Source organism: Solanum pennellii, chromosome 7 (assembly GCF_001406875.1).
Source record: "Solanum pennellii chromosome 7, SPENNV200".
Classification (NCBI taxonomy): Eukaryota; Viridiplantae; Streptophyta; class Magnoliopsida; order Solanales; family Solanaceae; genus Solanum; species Solanum pennellii.
Genome location: NC_028643.1, coordinates 44,662,564 through 44,683,432, shown reverse-complemented (window position 1 = coordinate 44,683,432; position 20,869 = coordinate 44,662,564). Strand labels below are relative to the sequence as shown.

The 20,869-nt window shown below is 36.0% G+C and overlaps 1 protein-coding gene across 1 annotated transcript; it reads left to right on the top strand.

The window, feature by feature from the left end:
• The first annotated feature begins 14,237 nt into the window (after positions 1–14,237).
• LOC107025023 lies at positions 14,238–17,102 on the top strand. Its single transcript, XM_015225907.1, has 4 exons — positions 14,238–14,325; positions 15,650–15,942; positions 16,130–16,297; positions 16,947–17,102. The coding sequence occupies exons 1-4, from the start codon at positions 14,238–14,240 to the stop codon at positions 17,100–17,102; spliced, it is 705 nt and encodes a 234-aa protein (XP_015081393.1).
• The last annotated feature ends 3,767 nt before the right edge of the window (positions 17,103–20,869 follow it).

Below are 20,869 nucleotides of genomic sequence, written 5' to 3'. Positions count from 1 at the left end.
TACCTTGAAACCGCCTAAGAGAACTTTTTTATTTTTTTATGTTTTGCTCACTATTTTTCTCACGATTGTGTACTGTTTTGAGTCATGAGTTTTCTAGTGTTTAAACGTGAGTCTATGTCTTAGGAACTGATATTGACTAATGCAACTTAGGATAATCAAGTTAATTAAATAAATTAAGTAGTTAATTACTAAAATGTCCCTCCTAAGTTGACTAAAAATAGGAAAGCATTTAACTTAGTCAAATCTGAATAATTTCCTAAGAGTTTCGGCCTTACTTGTGAACTTTCCTTAATTAATTAATTCCTTAATTTAATTAATTAAGGGACCTAGGGTAATTACTAAACTACACCCAAGTCATTTGTACCATAAATAACCCTTTTGGACAATCCTAGGCTACGTACTGGGTTGTCTCTTAGTTAGTTACACGGTTTGGTGTCACCCGACTAGGTCTTAGGTTGTCGGGTCCCTTAGTTAGTTATTTTTTGTTTGTCCTAGGTTAGTTGGTTAGTTAAGTCAGTTAGTTAGAGTCTATAGTTTGTTAGGGAGATGGGTCCCACATGGATGGACCCGTGCGTACGCCTTCTCCTTAACTACCCTAACCAAATTCAGTTAAGGTAGTCGCGTGGTCCCCCCTTTGGCCGGTTTCACATGTTCTTGCACATGTGCTTTAACATGTATTTCTTGTACTTTCCTGACTAACTATTCTTGATGGTTCACTTGGAATGTTTACTTATTGTTACAAGGATCCTCACTATGTCCTTGGGCACTTCTTAATCTACATGATCATTTAAAATAATCATGTGCATGGTACCTAGGATTGACACTTGGATTCCTTGTACCTCATGTGTTAGTTGAGAATTAATGTGTATTTTTATCTTTGGGTCGTAACATACTTCTTGAGTTGTAGCTTCTTTACTAGTGTTAACAACTTAGCATATCATCAATGTCAATATGTTCGGAAAGTATTCCCTATTACTTAATCCAAATAAATACCCAAAAAAATTCAAAATTTACCTCTATGTTTGTATCCTAACATCCATATTTGGGGAATTACTCAGCGTCTTCAAAAACACTAAATGTAATACAGTGAAAAACCAAATAAGTATTTCTCCTACATATGTGCTAATTGCGAAAATACAAAAATAGCCAATTCTTCTAACTTCAGTAATCAAAAGTAACACATTTTAACATAAGGGGAAAAAAAGTCCAAGCTTAACCGGGATAATCAAGGAAGCTAGTTTCAAAATAGCGACAAATAACTTCTTCGTATTTGGTTTATTCTTCACATTGGATATAGGTAAGAAGCATACTTTTAATGCTTGATTGAATTTCATAATTACAAAGTATATGAATCTCCCTAAGCCAGGCATTTATTCAGTATTATGGAAAACGTAGCACATAGTTCAATTCTAGGGGGTGTATCGATAAGATTAACAATTTTTAAGAGATGGGATCGTAGGTCCTTTTTAGAAGACATTAAATGGGTAATCAGGGTTTTATTTGCCTGGACTAAGACTTGAACCCAATTAATATTCTTGAAGTTGAATTGGCATGGAAGTTGTTGATTAAGAAAATTAAAGAGAACAGAATTTTATAAACTAAAAAGTTAGAGAGTTGTGGTGCAACTTTTCAGAAATGGTGACATGGGTTTAATGCTTTTCATGATTTTAAGTTTTAATTTATATGAGGGACAAAGTATGAGTTAATTATATATTGGTAGCTTTCGCTCCTTTAAATTTTCCAAAAGTTAACATTTGTAGTCTTCATCATATGCATTTACTCAACTTACGTGAAATTTGGTGATTACATAAGATATATTTTGGTTTCACCATTGTCTTGTTTGATTATAAATAGGTTGTGAGAAGAAAAATAAGAAAACTTATTAGAGCTTGAGAAATGAAGATTGGAAAGGGATATGTTGTGTCAATTGTTATTTCAATTTATTGAGGCTAGAGGTTCCTCATTGAATCTATGAAGAATAAAAAGACGGGTATTGGGCCATAGGACATTCATAAGGAAGAATGTGCAAAACACAGCGTCTTCAACATCTGAAAAAGCATATTTTGTATGAAATAAAAGGAAATTTCGTATTGACGTATTTTTGTACAATGAGGATATAAGTAAGAACCATACTAGGCGCAAAACTATGAAGATTATGGTCTTATTGATATAATGCTCTTTTTCATTGATGTGACGCAACTTTGTTCTTTTACTCTCGGAAAGAGGGAAAGTACGATTTATTTGCATGTGTTTGGAGAATTAGTTTGCCTTACTTTAGTAGTAAGATTTCACATGATGGCCTAAGAAACTACAGCATATGTCCCCTTTATGTGTAGCATCTAACACCAGCCTCATGAGATGGCATTTAACACTAGCCTAAATAAAGAGACTGATTTTTTATACTAATGTAACTATTTAATATATGGAGTGGTAAGCTAATATCAAAGTATTGCCTTTTTCATTTAATCAAGAAATTAATTATTCACTTCATTCATGTAAAAGACAACACAAGAGCAAATAAAATTTCTAAAAAAAGTAGAATTCTTTTACAAAATATTAGAGGGAAATTGTTCAGTTTACTACAAAAGTGCACAAATAAAGCAAATCATGAACTACATACTTAGACAAAGACATCTGCCTTGATAACTAATGACTTGTGACATAAACTTTCTTTTCTAGAGTCTCTATCCATTAAATGACAAATTTTCTCTTCATTGTTTGTGTATAGAGAACATAGTAGAGGATCAGTGTCTATGTGGTTGGGAAATAATTGAGTGTGAGAGAACACATATTTAAATTTAACCATACCTTCCAACAAACTGTCTCTTAAGTTTGCTCGGTTACAAGAAAGTTAAGTAAAATATTTATTGCTTAATATATTCTAAAAGTTTTGTAATATGACACTCAAGGACATTCATCTTAAATGGATATCACAACCTTCCCAATTCTAGAAGAAAAAGTTTAAATAGATTTGTTTAACGAGCATGTGATTGAACTAGGATACATCAAAATCGAGAAGCCTAAAACATGCCAAAATAAATTAGAATTGTGGCTACTATATTTTATGGTTTAAAATCAATAAACTTATTATCTCACAACAATTTTAGCCCATCTATTTGTGTTAGAAATACATTTTGTGACTTAAAAACTCAATTCAAGCACAAACAATTCTTATTTTTTAAAAAATGCTAGAATTACAATTCTGAGATGGGAAATACATTGCTTTTAAACCATGATCGCCAGTAGTGACACTTCTTATTTCATTCGGGGACTTCTAGGCTTCTAGATTCTGATGTACCCTAGCTTTATCACAAGCTCCTACAAAATTCCCATTAACTCTTTTCATTCAAGAATTGGTAAGGTGTGAAATCATATAAGTTCAATTTCCTTGAGTATCAAGTTGCAAATTTTTGATAATATAATATGGAGTAAACACTTTTGTTAGTTTTCTAGAAACAGAGAAAACTGAAGAGACAATTTGTTTAAGTGTATTCCAAGATCTCTATTTGCATTTTAGCTCCCTAAATTGATTCCCAACCACAGAGAGTTTGAATTTTTTGTCTTTTCGGTAAACTAATTAATAATTTGAGAAAAATATCATTTAAGGGATAGAGACACTATAAAATAAATCTTAGGTCAAAAGTTTTTCAGTAATTATGTAGAAACTTAGGCACACGTTTCTAGATTAGTAGATACGAGTTGTTTGTGTTGTGCAATTTTAGTAACTTGAATGATTCCTCTTTAAGGATTTGAAAAAGTCCTCTTCTTCTTTTTAAATAATATTTTTACCCTTGTGGCTTTCTCCTACATGAATTAAGAAAATTTTCATAGGCATGCATATTATTTAAGACTTGATGGTTTGTAAAAAGAAGGACAACTAGTTTTCCTACTCATAAAATGCACGGGGTTCCCACTAAATCTTGAGCCTTCATCAGGGAAATTTACACATTCCATTTTTAGGATGGTGCAACACCATATATCTTCAGGTTCACGTTACTTGTGTTTAGTTCACAGAGGCCAAAGTGTTTAGCCATCGCATTGATGGAATAAGATCTGTGATCGTTTAGAGGAGCCACCTCGACCCTCTATATATTTACATGTTTTCCACATTTTCAATGACCATACATGGTTGACCTTAAACAATTGACCCTCATAATCGTGTCTTGGTGTCTGCATTGGTGGATGTCAGATTACTAGTCCTTTATATAAAGAACAATCCGGATTTCAGCCATTCATTCCGATTTCAAATTTCAATATAAGTTAAGATTTATATTTTTCAGGTGATTTCTATTTTATTAGTTGAGGAAATTAAGGGTCTTTGTTTTGGGGTCGTCAAAGTAGTTCATAGGAATTGTATTGCTAGTAATTTCTCAACCTGAACACCTTTGTAACGTATTTAGTGGTGATTTTAGTGATCAATTGTTGCATGACCAGATTCACTGAATCGCGAGCTCTTGTACCCATTTTTGAGGTACATGTTCCTTGAGACGTTTGGGATCATTCAACGTAGTCATTTTTAGGATTCCCAAAGTAGGTCCCATAGTCCTAATCTTGATTCCATATTCGTCGATCTCAAATTATTTTAATTTTAGTGTCTAAAGATTTGTGTGTATCTCACCAGAGATGATTTATTAGGGTAAAACTCCAAATGTGAGAGTGTGCATGATCGTCTTCGAGGTAGGATATGATCTACTTTTTCTTGAATGTGTTGTATAAGATAACTTTTAGCATTAGTCACATGTAAATTGGGATTCTATTGTTGTGTTTAGGCATCCTTCCCTTTATTCCATTTTGTTGATTCCGATAAAAGGTTTTAGCTAGTCTTGTGTGGCAGGATCCTTAGATTAGGCTTGTAGCACCTTGTTGTTGGCATAGTTGGTGTGCTTATCCTCTTAACAGTTAATATATGAGGCTTTATTTTAGATGGTAATTTACATTCCTTAGTATGAACATGAACAAGTCTTTTTAGTTATTAGTTGCTTCTTTTAGTGATTGTTATTATTTATGTGCGCTTTTATTAGAGCTTGCGACCTTAGTTGCATGTAGTAGTTGTAGGTTGGCATTAGCTGGGCTTTTTTTTTTTGAATAATATATAAGGTTAAGACTTCGATCCTTGAAGTATTCCCTATCAATTAGTTGAACTCCTCCTTACTTTTTCAATTTCATGATACTGTTATCTTGTTGTGCTATTACTATTGCGAATATGGGGAAATTTTTGGGCTCGAGGACTAAGTGTAGGACCTTGTGGAGTGAAAGTTAGTTTCCTTTGCTCTGGTAGTGTGGTATTGTCGATTGTGTTTATTAGCTGGTTGACTGTTATTGTTTTGATGTTGGTGATGGAATGCATTGCATTTGAACACTTAATTTGACATTTTTTGTGGTATGATCTTGGTTCATGCATTGATTTTCATTACTGTTTTTTAGAAAGACCACTTGGATCACTTGATAAAGTTGTGTTAACACATTAGAGGCATCTATGCGCTTAATTTTTTACTTATTCAATTAGAATGTCATCACTATTTTTCTATAATGATTTGGTTCTTGTACCAATAGTACCATGATGGAGTAGATCCGATACTAGCTATGAAATATATATACATATTGAAGTCATGAATATGGACCAAGCAGTGCATATGGAATTCTCGAGTGTCATACAGGTCCCTTTGGTTGTCTGGCACATTGAGCTGGATGAGGGTATCCATATATATAGGTCTTACCTAGTTTTTAGGGCCATGAAGTAGCTGTATATTCTTGGTTGTGTGGTACTTGGTTCTAACGGTTCAGTTTCTTTCTATTGCATTATCTTCATTTATAAGCGTTGCCTATCACCAGTTCCATTGATTATTGTTTTAACACCAATATTATGGAGGAGTCGATTGCGTTATATTTTTTTTTACCTTTAGGGATAATGAGGTCCGATTGAGTAAGTGTTTAACTATTTATGTATGTTGTGTTGAATTTATTGTCGTCACTTATATGGTTTGGCTGAATTGATCCTATTTTGATGGTTTTCACGCAATTGTGACTGGACTGACCTCATTTGGGTGATTATGTTGTGTAGAGGTTTTTATTGTTTGTTTACCTTTTGATAATGGCCATAAAAATAAGTTTTTTTTGTCTTGATAAGGTTTTTGGGCTGGCGCATCCATTTATGTTTTCTTATTTCGACCTCTTGTTTAGTGTATAATATCTCTTTGCTTATATTAATATTAAACTTAAACTATATTTTCTTTAGTTGCTTGTTTCATACTTTTAAATTCTATTTGTTGTTTATACTTGCACTGTCTTCTGAGCTCAATCGGCCTAAACCTAGTAGTATGACTTGTTGCTTTTCATACTACTCTTTTGCGTCTTATATATCATAGTACAAGGTCACACCATTTATTTGGTCTTTCTGCGGATCAAGCTTAGGGATTTGGAGAATGGGTGAGCTCTTCAACTTCAGAGCTTCCAATTTCAATCTATGTTATGTGGGAGTAGTCTTTTTCTCTATTCGGAGAGGTCCTATATCTATATTTGAATATAAAAGGCCCTGTACTCCTATTTGATTAGAATCTCATACTCATTGATGTTTAAGGTTGGGTTATTTCGTTGTATCTATAGATGTTTATTTATCGTTTTACTTTGTCATTGTTTACGAAGTCACTTATGTTTTATTCAAGGTGATATCTCATTGTTCATGCATCCAGGCTATGGTGTAAGTCTTACCTATACGTGGAGTGTAGTAGGTGTCATTATGACACGAGAAACCTAGTCCTTAGAGTCTTTCATAATGTACTTACCTATTTCGCACATATGTTTTTTATATGTTGCTAGAAGAAACAGACTTTTATATTGAGGTTATGGGAAGTTTATCTGATTTATTGTCCATACCTAAAGTCAAATCATTCATAAACATGTATAATAAATACAGTGAACTTTTGATTAGAGAAAAGGGGAAAAAGCAGCTAAATTACGTCACAACAGTTGTAGGGAAAACATAGTTTTCATATGAGGACATGTAAAGTAACATATTTCCTCTATATGCATCTACAAGCTTGTGATACATTTTCGCCCCCAAAATTTCTTGATCATCACCCTGAATATTATTTCTAACATCTTGGAAATTCCATTTGCTTTACATCATCATAAGCCATTCTCTATGTTGAAAATATGTAGTCAGTTGCAAATATAAATATGGTAAATAAAATTTTAGTAATGAAAAGTGCACTAAATCATATACTAATCATAAACTTGACCACTAATGCAAGCGGAAAAAAACAGACAACATAAAGAACCAATCTTTACAACCATAATTGTGTAGAAAATAATATAGACATACACTTCATAGACACATGTACTTTTCAATCAGTATCAAAAGGGAACAACCCACCCACATATAGTACAATAAATTGAACCAATTATGATTTTGCAAATCTATAGCCCAAAACAATTGACCTATGTTTGAAAAACAAGAATTTTTATATTTTTTGTTTTTTTAGATCTTCAAGCTAAAAATGGGGTGATTTTCCATTCATCTTCCCGAAATAACAAATAAAAGAAATGAAATTTATTTTAAACAAGTTACTTCAAATTATTGATTTGACAGGATATCAACAAGGAAAGTCAACTTACACATACATAAGTCGAGCAAAAATAAGAAATTAAAACACAATTTTATAGAACATGTGCAACATATGTATAATAATGTAAAACTTTCTATGAACTTCTTCTTTGAATGTTAATGTAAAGTTGTAATGATATAAAAAATAATAAGAGAAGTAAATAGTTGAAGACCTAAGACCAACATAAATATATCTATAAGGAGTCACTTTTACTTTGAACAACTTTTAATTTCACTCTTTGAAAAATTCAGAACTTTAAATCGGTTTTTCTAAGATTCAAACAAAGAAATTAATATTAATTGGTGAAAATCCCTTTTTATTTATCATCCATTATTACCATTTAAGCAACAATTATAATTGGGAAAATCCTTATCGCTTCTATTGAGTATTAGGAAGTATAAAAGAAGAAGTTCTATTAAAGTGATTACCAGTTTGAAATTTTGTCGGGGTGATAGAGGTTTATAGTGTTAGAGCTATGGAAATATGTTGGTCGTGGGTGCAGTGAATTCTTCTAGTTGGTAGCATCATTGTTTGCGATGGAACAATGACAAAAGGAGGTAGAAAAAAACTCATGGTGGCTCATTGGCCTATTTTCATGGTGAATGACGAGGAATAGTTGGTTGTCCAATGGGTTTGGTGGGAGAAAAGGAGAAAGAATGAAGAAAAGAGAAAACTGGTGCCAATAAAATTTTTAACTTCACTTCAAATTAAATTTTAGTTTTTCTTATTTAATTAAGATTTGATCATTTATGACTTATATGTTTTTAGTATAATTTTGTTATTGAATACTATGCGATTTTGTAAACAGTTGCTTATTTCGTAATCCAATAATTGAATAATTTTAATAGATTTACAATTTAAATATTGTTCTGTTTATGAGAAAACATAAATATAAGAAATTAAAATTACATAATAGAATAAAACTTTAACTTCAAATCATAATTTATTATCACACGAAATATGTAAACGACCAGAGATAGTGGCACATGTTAAATGTGTCATTAAAAAAGGGTAGTACAACATTGAGGAAATATTTGAATATATATCAATACTCATAAGTTTTGTCCATACAAATAACTGCCCAATAACTTGTTAACAATATTGTGGACTTGTATGTCTGCATAGGAATGAGAATGGTACCGTTTCTTACTTCAATAAAACCTTCAAGGGCTTCTTTTGATGCCGATGAAGATTATATGAATGATATACAAGATGTGAAAAGCCTCGTAAAAGAATTTCTTTACGAATCAAAAAAGTTGTGATACTTAGCAAGTTCTACCATTTTCACTTCCCTTTGTCAATACTCATTAGGTGTTGTTACTCAAATATTTACTAAACATATTGAAATCTTTCCACTTACTGCAGCTTCTATCCTAATCCTTGTTATAGCTGGATTTTAAAAGGGAATACTAGCTTTGGTCCAGTCGACGGGTCATGAGGCCCATCCATCGTACTCAACTTTCAACCTCAAAATCACACTATGTCGGGAACTCACCTACGAGACCTACTTATAAATTGTAAATTGGACGTTATACCTTCCTAGTGAACCGTTCAAAAATATTGAAATCATGACCTTTTTGAAAAAAACTGATTGGCCAACTGTAACAACCCTAATAGGATAAATACTTAAGGTGACTTTATTATTATTTAAAATCTATTCATTAAGGGTAAAATGATCCTTTCACATATAATTAATTAAATCATAATTTAAATATTAAGGAGAGTCCTAAATTGAATAAGTCATTATCTAAACCTAAACACTTCACACGTTTCCCTCTCTCACAATCTCTCTCACGTTTCACCACCTCTCTCACATTAGTTTCTGCCAAAAACAACTTCAAGAACTGAAAATACATCAAGAGTTATTCACACTTGACGAACTCACATGAAATTTTAAGAAAAAAAAAGTAACCAAAATGTTAAGGCAAAGAAAAGATTCCGTCAAGTTGATGGTGAAACATTAGGTGAGTTGGACATGGTTTTGGAGAAGATTTTGGGCAGCAACTTCACGTTTGATCAATCAAATTAATGTATGGTTTTCTCACCTAGAATTCTTTCTCCAAGAGTATTTTCCTTCGAACGATTCTCAAACTCTTTAAAACTAAGGTTGTTTCCTTTTGTATGTCCTTGTCATTAGCTCCCAAACGAATTCGTAAGATGGGTATGTTGTGCTGCTAGATTTAGGCATGAATGATGTATTTATATTAATTGTGAACATGTTTATGTGAGGGAAATTATGAAATAAACAATATTCAAAGTGTGGTTGGAAAGTTGGTTTGTGCGTGTGTGCATGGGTAATGTATTTGGCAACTGTTTTGGGGTTGAATGATTCATGTATTCTTATGTATTTTATGTGTATAATGTGATGTTCATTACCATGATATATAGTGGATTGAAATAACCACCTTTTAGCCAACTAAACTTATGAACAATGTGACTAAAAATGAGTTGAATAATGACCTGAATTTTCCAGATTTGGGTACTCTATAATAATGTTGAAATCTGGGTTTTAAAAGGAAAAATTGAAGAAGTCAGGTCATTGAGAATTGAACCCAAGACCTCAGCTATTGAGATAGATTAAAAAGAATAAAAATGAAGGAGCTACGGGGAATTGAACCCCTTAGCTGCTTGTTTTCGCTAGGGAGAAAAGGAAAAGGAAAAAGAAAAGAGGTTGGGGGGAATCGAACCCCTGGCCACTGCTTTTCGCGAGAAAGGGGAAATAAAATGGGGCTGGGGGGATTTGAACTCGTGACCTGGGGGAAAGAGGAGGAGGAAATTAATTCAGCAAATAAATGGGAGGTGTGGGATTCAAACCCACGACCTCCAGGTACGCGCGAGAGAAATGAAAAATATGAAGAAAGAAAATGTGAGGCGTGGAAATCGAACCCACGACCTCAAGGGTTACAACACGAGCGAAATAAAAAAAATGAGGGGGCTGTGGGGGTTCGAACCCACAACCTCCCTTCCCTGGCGAAAATTAAAGGAAAATCAAGAGGCTGTGGGGGTTTGAACCCACAACCTCTTGGTTTAGGCAAGAATGGGCAATAAGTGTAAAATTAAAATTGAAAATTAATCCTTCCATGTAAATGTTGAGATTTAATTTAGAATTCTAATCAAAATAAAAAATTAATCTTTTCATGTAAATGTTGAGATTTAATTTAGAGTTCTAATTAAAATAGAAAATTAATCCTTCCATGTAAATGTGTAGATTTAATTTAGAGTTCTAATTTTATGTATTTTAGAAATAAAATCAATGAAAAATATAAATGATATCCAAGTGATTCTAGATTTGGGTTCCCGTGCCTAAACTTTCGTATTGATACATAAGTCATACGTGAGTAAAATATCCAAGAGTAACGCCATCTACTTAGATCAAAAATCAAGATCTTGGCATATATATACAAGATACATAAGTCTTGTAATACATAATCTTAGGAAAGTAAGAATCACTTAGCGAACTATGAATGAAGCCCCATGGCTTGTATGTATAGACACATAAGTCTAACATACGTTCAAAAGTAAGTGAACCTAAGATATATATAATGAAATGATGAACCCTAGGAGGGTTAATTATGAGTGTAAGATACACTAAATGTCCAAGTTCATTGGAATATGACGAGATGAACTATGAAATGAAGAAATGAACATTCACGTAATAAGAGGTGAGTAACTATGCAAAGCAAAGGTGCTAATAATGAAGAATGTGGTGACAGCATGATATGAGGCTAATTTATATGATGAGAGCAATCTCAAATGAACCTAAGTAAATATTACCAACATGTACTCTTAGATGAGAGTGTAAGATAATGAAGAGACAAGTCTTAATGAACACTCTAATGAAAGTATTAAGTTTAACACACTTAATACTAATGATGAGATAAGAAATCATCTAATGAGTTATGTTTTCCTCATAAAAGAAGCCAGCTTTCATGACGTATGAGTTTAATTTAATGGAACTTTATACTGAGCACCGATAAGCTAGCTATGAGCGGTGATGCCTTCTTTCAGGAAGGGCGAAGGTTCACGTATATCTCAAGAGATGAGACTGTCCGGCTTGCCGGGTATGGGTCTCCATACATCTCCTAGTCTTTTAACATATACTGCCAATACAGGGATCTAGCGGGGTTAAATTCCCATATACGCTAGCATGTTATTGAGTCACTTTGGCCGGTGATTCCACCTCTTTTCGGTGTGGGGGAGGCACTGGATTTTATGATGCTCACATGATCTATGTCGGTGAAAGTTAAAGTTCCCAACGAATGAATGAGGACAGCCTCAAATGAAGCATATAAAAATATGAATGATAACGAAGGTGTTAGGATAGGATAATCAAGATGTGAGCTAGACTCAGGTAATGACATTAGGTTATTCCTGATCATTGAACAGCGAACCCGATGATATTCTTAAACTACCACCTTGGAATAGCTGGTGTTTACACTGGCCTATGAATGAAATGAAATGAACTATGAATGAATGAACCAAACTCTATGATTGCTAATTAAGACTCCCTACTTGAGATCCCATGTGTTGATCCCTCATTTTGGAAAGTCTTAATGTCGAGTCCATGATTCCAAGGTCTCATGGCATATGAATGAATGATATGAAAGAAACTATGTGTTATATGTTATGTGCTATATGAAGATGTTATGTGTTGTGTACAATACGATATTTATAATGATGCATGTTACTCTCATGGCATGACCTTCCTAACTCAATTTTGAAAGTTCAAGTTCACTTACTTTATTAATCTCAATTTGGGAAGTCTACTGACTTGACTTCCAAAAATCATGTCGTTACAAAAGAGCTGTTCTTTCTCATGCATGTCCTTGGTGTGTGCTGTCATATACCCATACTTAGTACAAGTGTGTACTATCCCTATACATCTATACTATTTTAGGTGTAGGTGCAGGTGGGCGATAGAGATACAGGTTCATTGTTACAGCTATCTGGACATCAGCATTCATCTGGAGTTTGGTAGGTCCTCATGCTTTCGAGGATGCTACTATTTTACATTGTATCATAGCTTTAGATTAGAGCTAGTGGAGCATGTTTCACTAGCGTTTCTTTCGTGTTTTGGTTCAGACATTGTATTGGTGATATTTCTTTCAGTTGCTTATCTCTTTAATGTTAGATGGTTGATGATGAACGATTATGAAATGTTAAGAATGTTTAGCAAGTATGTTGAAAGAATAAAAAATTTCAAATTTTCTGCTAAAATTAACCTATGTAAAGTAAGGATGACGTAAGTAGGCTTGTTTGCGACCTCTGAGAGGTCAATGATGCCGGTCTCATCTGGGTTCTAGATTCAAGTCGTGAAAAAGTTTGTATCAGAGCCCTAGGTTAAATTCCGAGAAAAATGAGTTCACATAAACTAGATTGAGTAGTTTATAAGCCATGGTAGTGAAGTGCAATACTATCCTGTTTTAGAGACTGCATGATGCGTAGGAAAAATTTCCCTTCTTCTGATCTTATCGTGCTTTTCCTAATATCTGAGTTCCTTGTGTTATGAATGTGTCAAACTCAATCCTTATTGTTTACAGAGAATGAACAGTTGGAGAACTAAAGGTCTAAGGAGGGGGGGAGCAGCTGCTAGGGGTAATCACAATCCACCCCTGGCTCCAGCTGAAGGAGTGTCCATGCCAATTAACGCAACTGGGTTGACTGATGCTAAGGTGAGGGCATCTTTAGCCCAGATGGAACATGCCATCATGATGCAGGCTCAGGCTATGACTGCCCAAGTCAACCGACAGGATGTTCAGAGGGAGAACCCACCGGTTCGCAGCATTGCTGACAGACTGCGATATTTCATGAGGATGAATCCTCCTACATTCATATTTGCTAAGACATCAGAGGATCCTCAAGAGTTTGTAAACGAGGTGCATAAGATCCTGGTGGCTACGGGGGCCACAGATATTAAGAAGGCGGAGTTGTCTTCTTACCAGCTCATAGATGTTGCACAGACTTGATGCAAGATATGGGAAGATAGTCGTGTCTTAGGTGGAGTGCCAGTCACATGGAAGCTGTTCAAGACATAATTTCTTGAGAGATTCTTCCCCAGGGATATGAGGGAGGCCAAGGTTGAGGAGTTTATCAACCTTAAACAAGGATCTATGACGGTCAGCGAGTATTCCCTGAAGTTTGTTAAGCTATCAAGGTATGTTACTTCCCTTAATATTTAATAGCAAGAATGAGGAGAGTACTTAGCTTTGTTGGAATTATCCAGGTATGCTACTTCCCTGGTCTCGAACAGCAGGGATGAGATGAGTAGGTTCCTCATAGGAATCAATGAAGACCTGGAGGAGGAGTGTTGGTCTGCGAAGCTCCACGACATATTGGACCTTTCCAGGTTAATGGTACATGTCCATCAGGTAGAGGACAGTTGCAAGAGGAGAGGTGTTCGTGATGTTAGGAGGCCTAGGCCTCAAGATCAGTTAGGTCCCAGCCATGGAGGCCACAGAAACAATTTTGGCGTCCGTGTGTAATACAGGTTCAAGAAGGGACAACAGAGTTCTGGGAATTCTAACCCTAAGAGGAGTACAACACCTAGAAGAGGCAGACCCGAACCCAAGAGGGGCAATGGAGGTGAGATGCAGCGTCCTAACAAGAACTATGTTAAGTGTGGCCGAGCTCACAATGGAGAGTGCAGACAGGGCCTGCTACGGTTGTGGTAAGAGTGGACACATGGTCAGAGACTGTCCACAGAAAAGAGGTCAGGCTGGAGGTAATGCTTAGCCTAGGCCTAACCCTCAGAGTGAAGCAGCAGACGAGCCTCCCAAGAGGAATAGATTCTATGCCCTGAAGGGCAGGGAGGAGCAGGAGAAGTTCGCTGATGTAGTCACATGTATGCGGCAAGTATTCTTAACTTCTGTATATGCTCTACTTGATCCAGGTTCTACGTTTTCTTTTGTGAATCCTCTGCTTGCCCTTACTTTTGAAATACTACCTGAAGTTCTACGTGATCCTATAGTGGTTACTAGGCCTTTAGGAGAAAATGTAAGAACTGATAGGGTATACAAGGATTGCCCAATAGTTGTAAGTGGTAACACTATGTGTGCAAACTTGATTGATTACCCATTAATGACTTTGATATTATTCTTGTCATGGACTTGCTTCAAAGTTTTTATGCTTGCTTGGACTTTCGTACTAGAGTGGTGAGATTTCTCTTCCCTGATGAAGAAGAGTTAGTTTGGGATGGGTACAATTCGAGTCGTCCTAATCCCTTGATTTCAAATCTTAAGGATAATAAAATGATGTCCATGGGGTTATTCTGTCATGTTGTGAGTGTTAATGATTTAGATCATGACATTCCTTCCATATACTCAGTGTCGTAATGAATGAGTTCCTAGATGTGTTTCCTGAAGATATGCCTGGAGTCCCTCACCTTCAAGAGATTTACTTTGGTATCGACTTAGAACCCGATACTAAACCTATTTGTATTCCTCCTTATCGAATGGCTCCAACAAAACTTAAAGAGTTGAAGTTGAAGTTAAAAGATCTCACTGATAAGGGTTTCATTCAGCCGATCATATCCCCTTGGGGCGCTTCAGTGTTGTTTGTAAAGAAGAAAGATGGGACCCTTAGAATGTGTATCGATTAGCGACAGCTCAACAAAGTCACTATAAAGAATAAGTGTACACTCCCTAGAATAGATGATTTGTTCGATCAACTTCAAGGGTCTAGTTTCTTCTCTAAGATTGATCTTCGTTCAGGGTACTATCAGATTAGGGTTAGGGATGGAGATACCCCAAAGAAAGTCTTTCGTACCCGCTATGGTCACTATGAGTTTCTAGTCATGTCATTTGGGCTCACGAATGCACCTGCTGCATTTATGGATCTTATGAATAGAGTTGTCCGTGACCTTGACTCTTTCGTCATAGTATTCATTGATGACATTCTTATTTACTCTAAGACCAAGGAAGAGCATGAACAGCATTTGATACTAAAGTTGTAGGTAATTAGAGGGCATCAGTTGTATGCCAAATTAAGCAAGTGTGAATTCTAGCTGAGATCAGTGACCTTCCTGGGTCATGTTGTGTCCGATCAAGGCGTAGAGGTGGACCCTAGGAAGACTGAATCTATTAAGAACCGGCTAAAGCCTCTTACTCACACCGATATCCGTAGCTTTCTCGGATTGGCTGGTTACTACCGCAGGTTTGTGGAGGGATTTTCTTCCATCGTTTCCCAACTTACAGCTTTGACGAAGAATAAAGTCATGTTCGAATGGACGGAGACTTGTGAGAAGAGTTTGAAGAATCTCAAGGACAGGCTCACTTCAGCCACGGTGCTTACTCTACCTAAGTATGGTGAGAATTACACGGTTTATTGTGATGAATCTAGGGTTGGTTTGGGTTGTGTTCTTATGTAGGCTGGTAAGGTAATAGCATATGCTTATAGACAACTCAAGGTTCATGAAAAGAATTATCCCACTCATGACTTGGAGTTGGCATGTATAGAGGCATTATTTGTATGGAGTGCATGTGGATGTTATCACGGATCATAAGAGTCTCAAGTACGTGTTCACACAGAGGGAGTTAAATCTACGTCAGCGCAGGTGGTTGGAGCTATTGAAGGACTATGACATGAATGTGCACTACCATCCAGGTAAGGGTAATGTTGTGGCTGATGCTCTGCGCAGGATGAGCATGGGGAGTACATCCCACATTGAGGACGAGAAGAAGGATTTTGCAAAAGAGGTACACATATTGGCCAGACTAGGTGTGTGGCTGGTTAACTCTACTAATGAGGGTGTTTCAGTTCACCCTAGTTCTAATTCATCCCTAATAGTTGAAGTCAAGAAGGGTCTGCATCTTGATCCTGTGTTGATGGAGCTGAAGGACTTAGTGTTGTTAAAAATGAATGAGTCTTTCGCTTTGGGAGATGATGGCATACTTAGACACCAGGACAGGCTGTGTGAACCAAATGTGGATGATTTACGGACCAGGATTGTGGCAGAGTCCCATGGTTCCAGATATTCCTACATCCAGGTTCCATCAAAATGTATTATGATCTTAAGCAGATTTATTGGTGGTATGGTATGAAGAAGGACATTGCAGAATATGTGGCTAAGTGTCCTAACTGTCAGCAAGTTAAAGTAGAGCATCTTAAGCCTGGTTGTCTGACTCAGATTATTGAAGTTCCGACTTGGAAGTTGGAGGCCATTAATATGGACTTCGTGGTTGGTCTTCCGAGGACTAGGAGGCAACATGACTCTATATGGGTTGTTGTGGACAGATTGACTAAGTCTGCCCAGTTTATCCCTATGAAGTCTACTTACAGAGCCGAGGATTATGTGAGACTCTACATTGATGAGAAGACATGGGATTCCTTTGTCTATCATTTCAGATAGAGGAGCTCACTTTACTTCACAATTCTGGAGATCATTCCAAAAAAGCTTGGGCACGTAGTAAAACTTTGCACTGCTTTTCATCCTCAGACAAATGGTCAGACATAGTACACCATTCAGAGATTGGAGGACATGTTGATAGTGTGTGTGATTGACATCAGAGGTAACTGGGATGACCATCTGCCTTTGATAAAGTTCTCATATAATAATAGTTATCACTCCAGCATTGGGATGGCACCGTTTGAGGCATTGTATGGTAGGAGGTGTAGATCCCCAGTTGGGTGGTTCGAGGTTGGAGATTCATCCATTTTGGGTCCAGAGATCGTTCATGAGGCCTTGGAGAAAGTTAGAGTGATTAGGTATAGGTTGGCTACTGCTTACAGCTGACACAAATCATATGCAGACAACAGAAAGCGACCCTTAGAATTTAATGTTGGTGACCAGGTTTACTTGAAGATATCGCCTATGAAAGGGATGATGAGATTTGGTAGAAAAGGGAAGTTGAATCCGAGGTATATGGGTCCATATGAGATCCCACAGCGTGTGGGTGAGATGGCCTATGAGTAGCATTGCCTGCCAAGCTAGCTTCTGTCCATCCAATCTTTCATGTCTCTATGTTGAAGAAGTGCCTAGGTGATCCAGCATCAATCCTACCTGTTGAAGGTTTGTAGGTTGGTGAAGACTTGTCTTATGAGGAGGTACCTGTTGAGATCTTAGACAGACAGGTCAAGCGGCTGAGGAACAAAGAGATTTCCACATTGAAGGTATTGTGGAGAAATCATCTTGTTGAGGGTGCTACGTGGGAGGCTGAGGCCGATATGAGATCCCGCTATCCTCATGTTTTCAGCTCTTGAGGTTAGACTTCCTACTCTTAAGGCTATATTTCCCTATCTCTCCGTATTTTGTTGCTATTGCTTGACTGTTCATAGTGATTATGTTATGATCTTATTGGCATTACGATGTGTAGTGGTAGTGTCATTCGGGGACGAATGTTCCTAAGTGGGGATAATGTAACAACCAAAAAAATTGAATACGATAAATAATTTAGGTGATTTAATTATTATTTAAAATCTATTCATTAAGGGTAAAATGGTCCTTTCACGTATAATTAATTAAATCAGATTTTAAGTATTAAGGAGAGTCCTAAATTGACTAAGTCGTTATCTAAGCCCAAACAACTTCACACGTTTCCCTCTCTCACAATCTCTCTCACGTTTCACCACCTCTCTCACGTTGGTTTCTGCCAAAAACAACTTCAATAACTGAAAATACATCAAGAGTTATTCACACTTGAAGAACTCACATGAAATTTTAAGTAAAAAACATAGTAACCAAAACGTTAAGGCAAAGAGAAGATTCCGTCGAGTTGGTGGTGAAACTTTAGGTGAGTTGGACGTGGTTTTGGAGAAGATTTTGGGCAGCAACTTCACTTTTGATCAAGCAAATTAAGGGATGGGTTTCTCTCCTGGAATTCATTATCCAATAGTTTTTTGCTTCAAACGATTCTCAAACTCTTGAAAACCAAGGTTGTTCACCGTTTGTATGTCTTTGTCATTACCTTCCAAACGAATTCGTAGGATGGGTATGTTGTGCTGCTAGATTTAGGCATGAATGATGTATTTATATTAATTGTGAACATGTTTATGTGAGGGAAATTACGGGAAAAAATTAATATTCAAAGTGTGGTTGGAAAGTTGGTGTGTGTGAGTGTGCATGGGCACTGGCTTTGGCCACTTTTTTGGGCTTGAATGATTCATGTATTCTTGTGTATTTTATGTGTACAATGTGTAATGTCATTTTCATTACCATGATATATAGTGTATTGAAATAACCACCTTTTAGCCAACTAAACTTATGAACAATGTGACTAAAAATAAGTTGAATAATGACATGAATTTTCCAGATTTGGGTACTCTATAATAATGTTGAAATCTGGGTTTTAAAAGGAAAAATTAGAAGTCAGGTCATTGGGAATTGAACCCAAGACCTCACCTGTTGATATAGCTTAAAAAGAAAAAAAATGAAGGAACTACGGGGAATCAAACCCCTTAGCTTCTGGTTTTCGCGAGGGAGAAAAGGAAAAGGAAAAAGAAAAGAGGATGGGGGGAATCGAACCCATGGCCACTGCTTTTCGCAAGAAAGGGGAAATAAAATGGGGCTGGGGGGAATTGAACTCGTGACCAGGGGGAAAGAGGAGGAGGAAATTAATTCAACAAATAAATGGGAGGCGTGGGATTCAAACCCATGACGTCCAGGTACGCGTGAGAGAAATGAAAAATATGAAGAAAGAAAACGTGAGGCGTGGAAATCGAACCCACAACCTCAAGGGCTGCAACACGAGCGAAATAAAAAAATGAAGGGGATGTGGGGGTTCGAACCCACAACCTCCCTTCCCCGGCGAAAATTAAAGGAAAATCAAGAGGCTGTGGGGGTTTGAACCCACAACCTCTTGGTTTAGGCATGAATGGGCAATAAGTGTAAAATTAAAATTGAAAATTAATCCTTCCATGTAAATGTTGAGATTTAATTTAGAGTTCTAATAAAAATAGAAAATTAATCTTTTCATGTAAATGTGGAGATTGAATTTGATTTCTAATTAAAATAGAAAATTAATCCTTCCATCTAAATGTTTAGATTTAATTTAGAGTTCTAATTTTATGAATTTTAGAAATAAAATCAATGAAAAATATAAATGATATCCAAGTGATTCAAGATTTGGGTTCCCGTGACTAAACTTCCGTATTGATACATAAGTCATACGTGAGTAAAATATTCAAGAGTAATGCCATCTACTTAGATCAAAAATCAAGATCTTGGCATATATATACAAGATACATAAGTCTTGTAATACATAATCTTAGGAAAGTAAGAATCACTTAGCGAACTATGAATGAAGCCCCATGGCTTGTATGTATAGACACATAAGTCTAACATACGTTCAAAAGTAAGTGAACCTAAGATATACGTAATGAAATGATGAACCCTGGGAGTGTTAAGTATGAGTGTAAGATACACTAACGTCCAAGTGCGTTTGCATATGACGAGATGAACTATGAAATGAAGAAATGAGAATTCCATAATAAGAGGTGAGTAACTATGAAAAGCAAAGGTGCTAATAATGAAGAATATGGTGAAAACATGATATGAGGATAATTTATATGATGAGAGCAATCTCAAATGAACCTAAGTAAATGTTACAAACATGTAATCACCAATGAGAGTGTAAGATAATGAAGAGACCAGTCTTAATGAACACTCTAATGAAAGTATTAAGTTTAACACACTTAATACTAATGATGATATGAGAAATCATCTAATGAGCTATGTTGTCCTCATAAAAGAAGCCAGCTTCCACGACGTATGAGTTTAATTTAATGGAACTTTACACTGAGCACCGATAAGATAGCTATGAGCGGTGATGCCTTTTTTCGGGAAGGGCGAAGGTTCACGCAACTCTCAAAAGATGATAATGTCCGGCTTGCCGGGTATGGGTCTCCATATATCTCTTAGTCTTTAAACATATACTACAAATATAGGGATCTAGCGGGGTTAAATTCCCATATACGCTAGCATGTTATTGAGACACTTTGGCCGGTGATTCCACCTCTTTTAGGTGTGGGGGAGGCACTGGATTTCATGATGCTCACATGATCTATGCCAGTTAAAGTTAAAGCTCCCAATGAATGAATGAGGACAGCCTCAAATGAAGAATACAAAAATATAAATGATACCGAAGGTGTTAGGATAGGATAATCAAGAGGTGAGATAGACTCAGGTAATGACATTAGGTTATTCATGATCATTGAACACCAAACCTGATAATAGTCTTAAACTACCTCCTAGGAATAGCTGGTGTTTACAGTGGCCTATGAATGAAATGAAATGCAGTATGAATGAATGAAGCAAACTCTATGATTGCTAA

What these genes read in the sequence shown, in the direction of transcription:
- LOC107025023 (XM_015225907.1), top strand. Translation starts at nt 14,238, where the DNA reads ATGGAGAGTGCAGACAGGGCCTGCTACGGTTGTGGTAAGAGTGGACAC. An exon ending in GAAAAGAGGTCAGGCTGGAG is followed by an intron (nt 14,326 to 15,649) that starts GTAATGCTTAGC and finishes TGTCCGATCAAG; the next exon opens with GCGTAGAGGTGGACCCTAGG. An exon ending in AGAAGGATTTTGCAAAAGAG is followed by an intron (nt 16,298 to 16,946) that starts GTACACATATTG and finishes CTATCATTTCAG; the next exon opens with ATAGAGGAGCTCACTTTACT.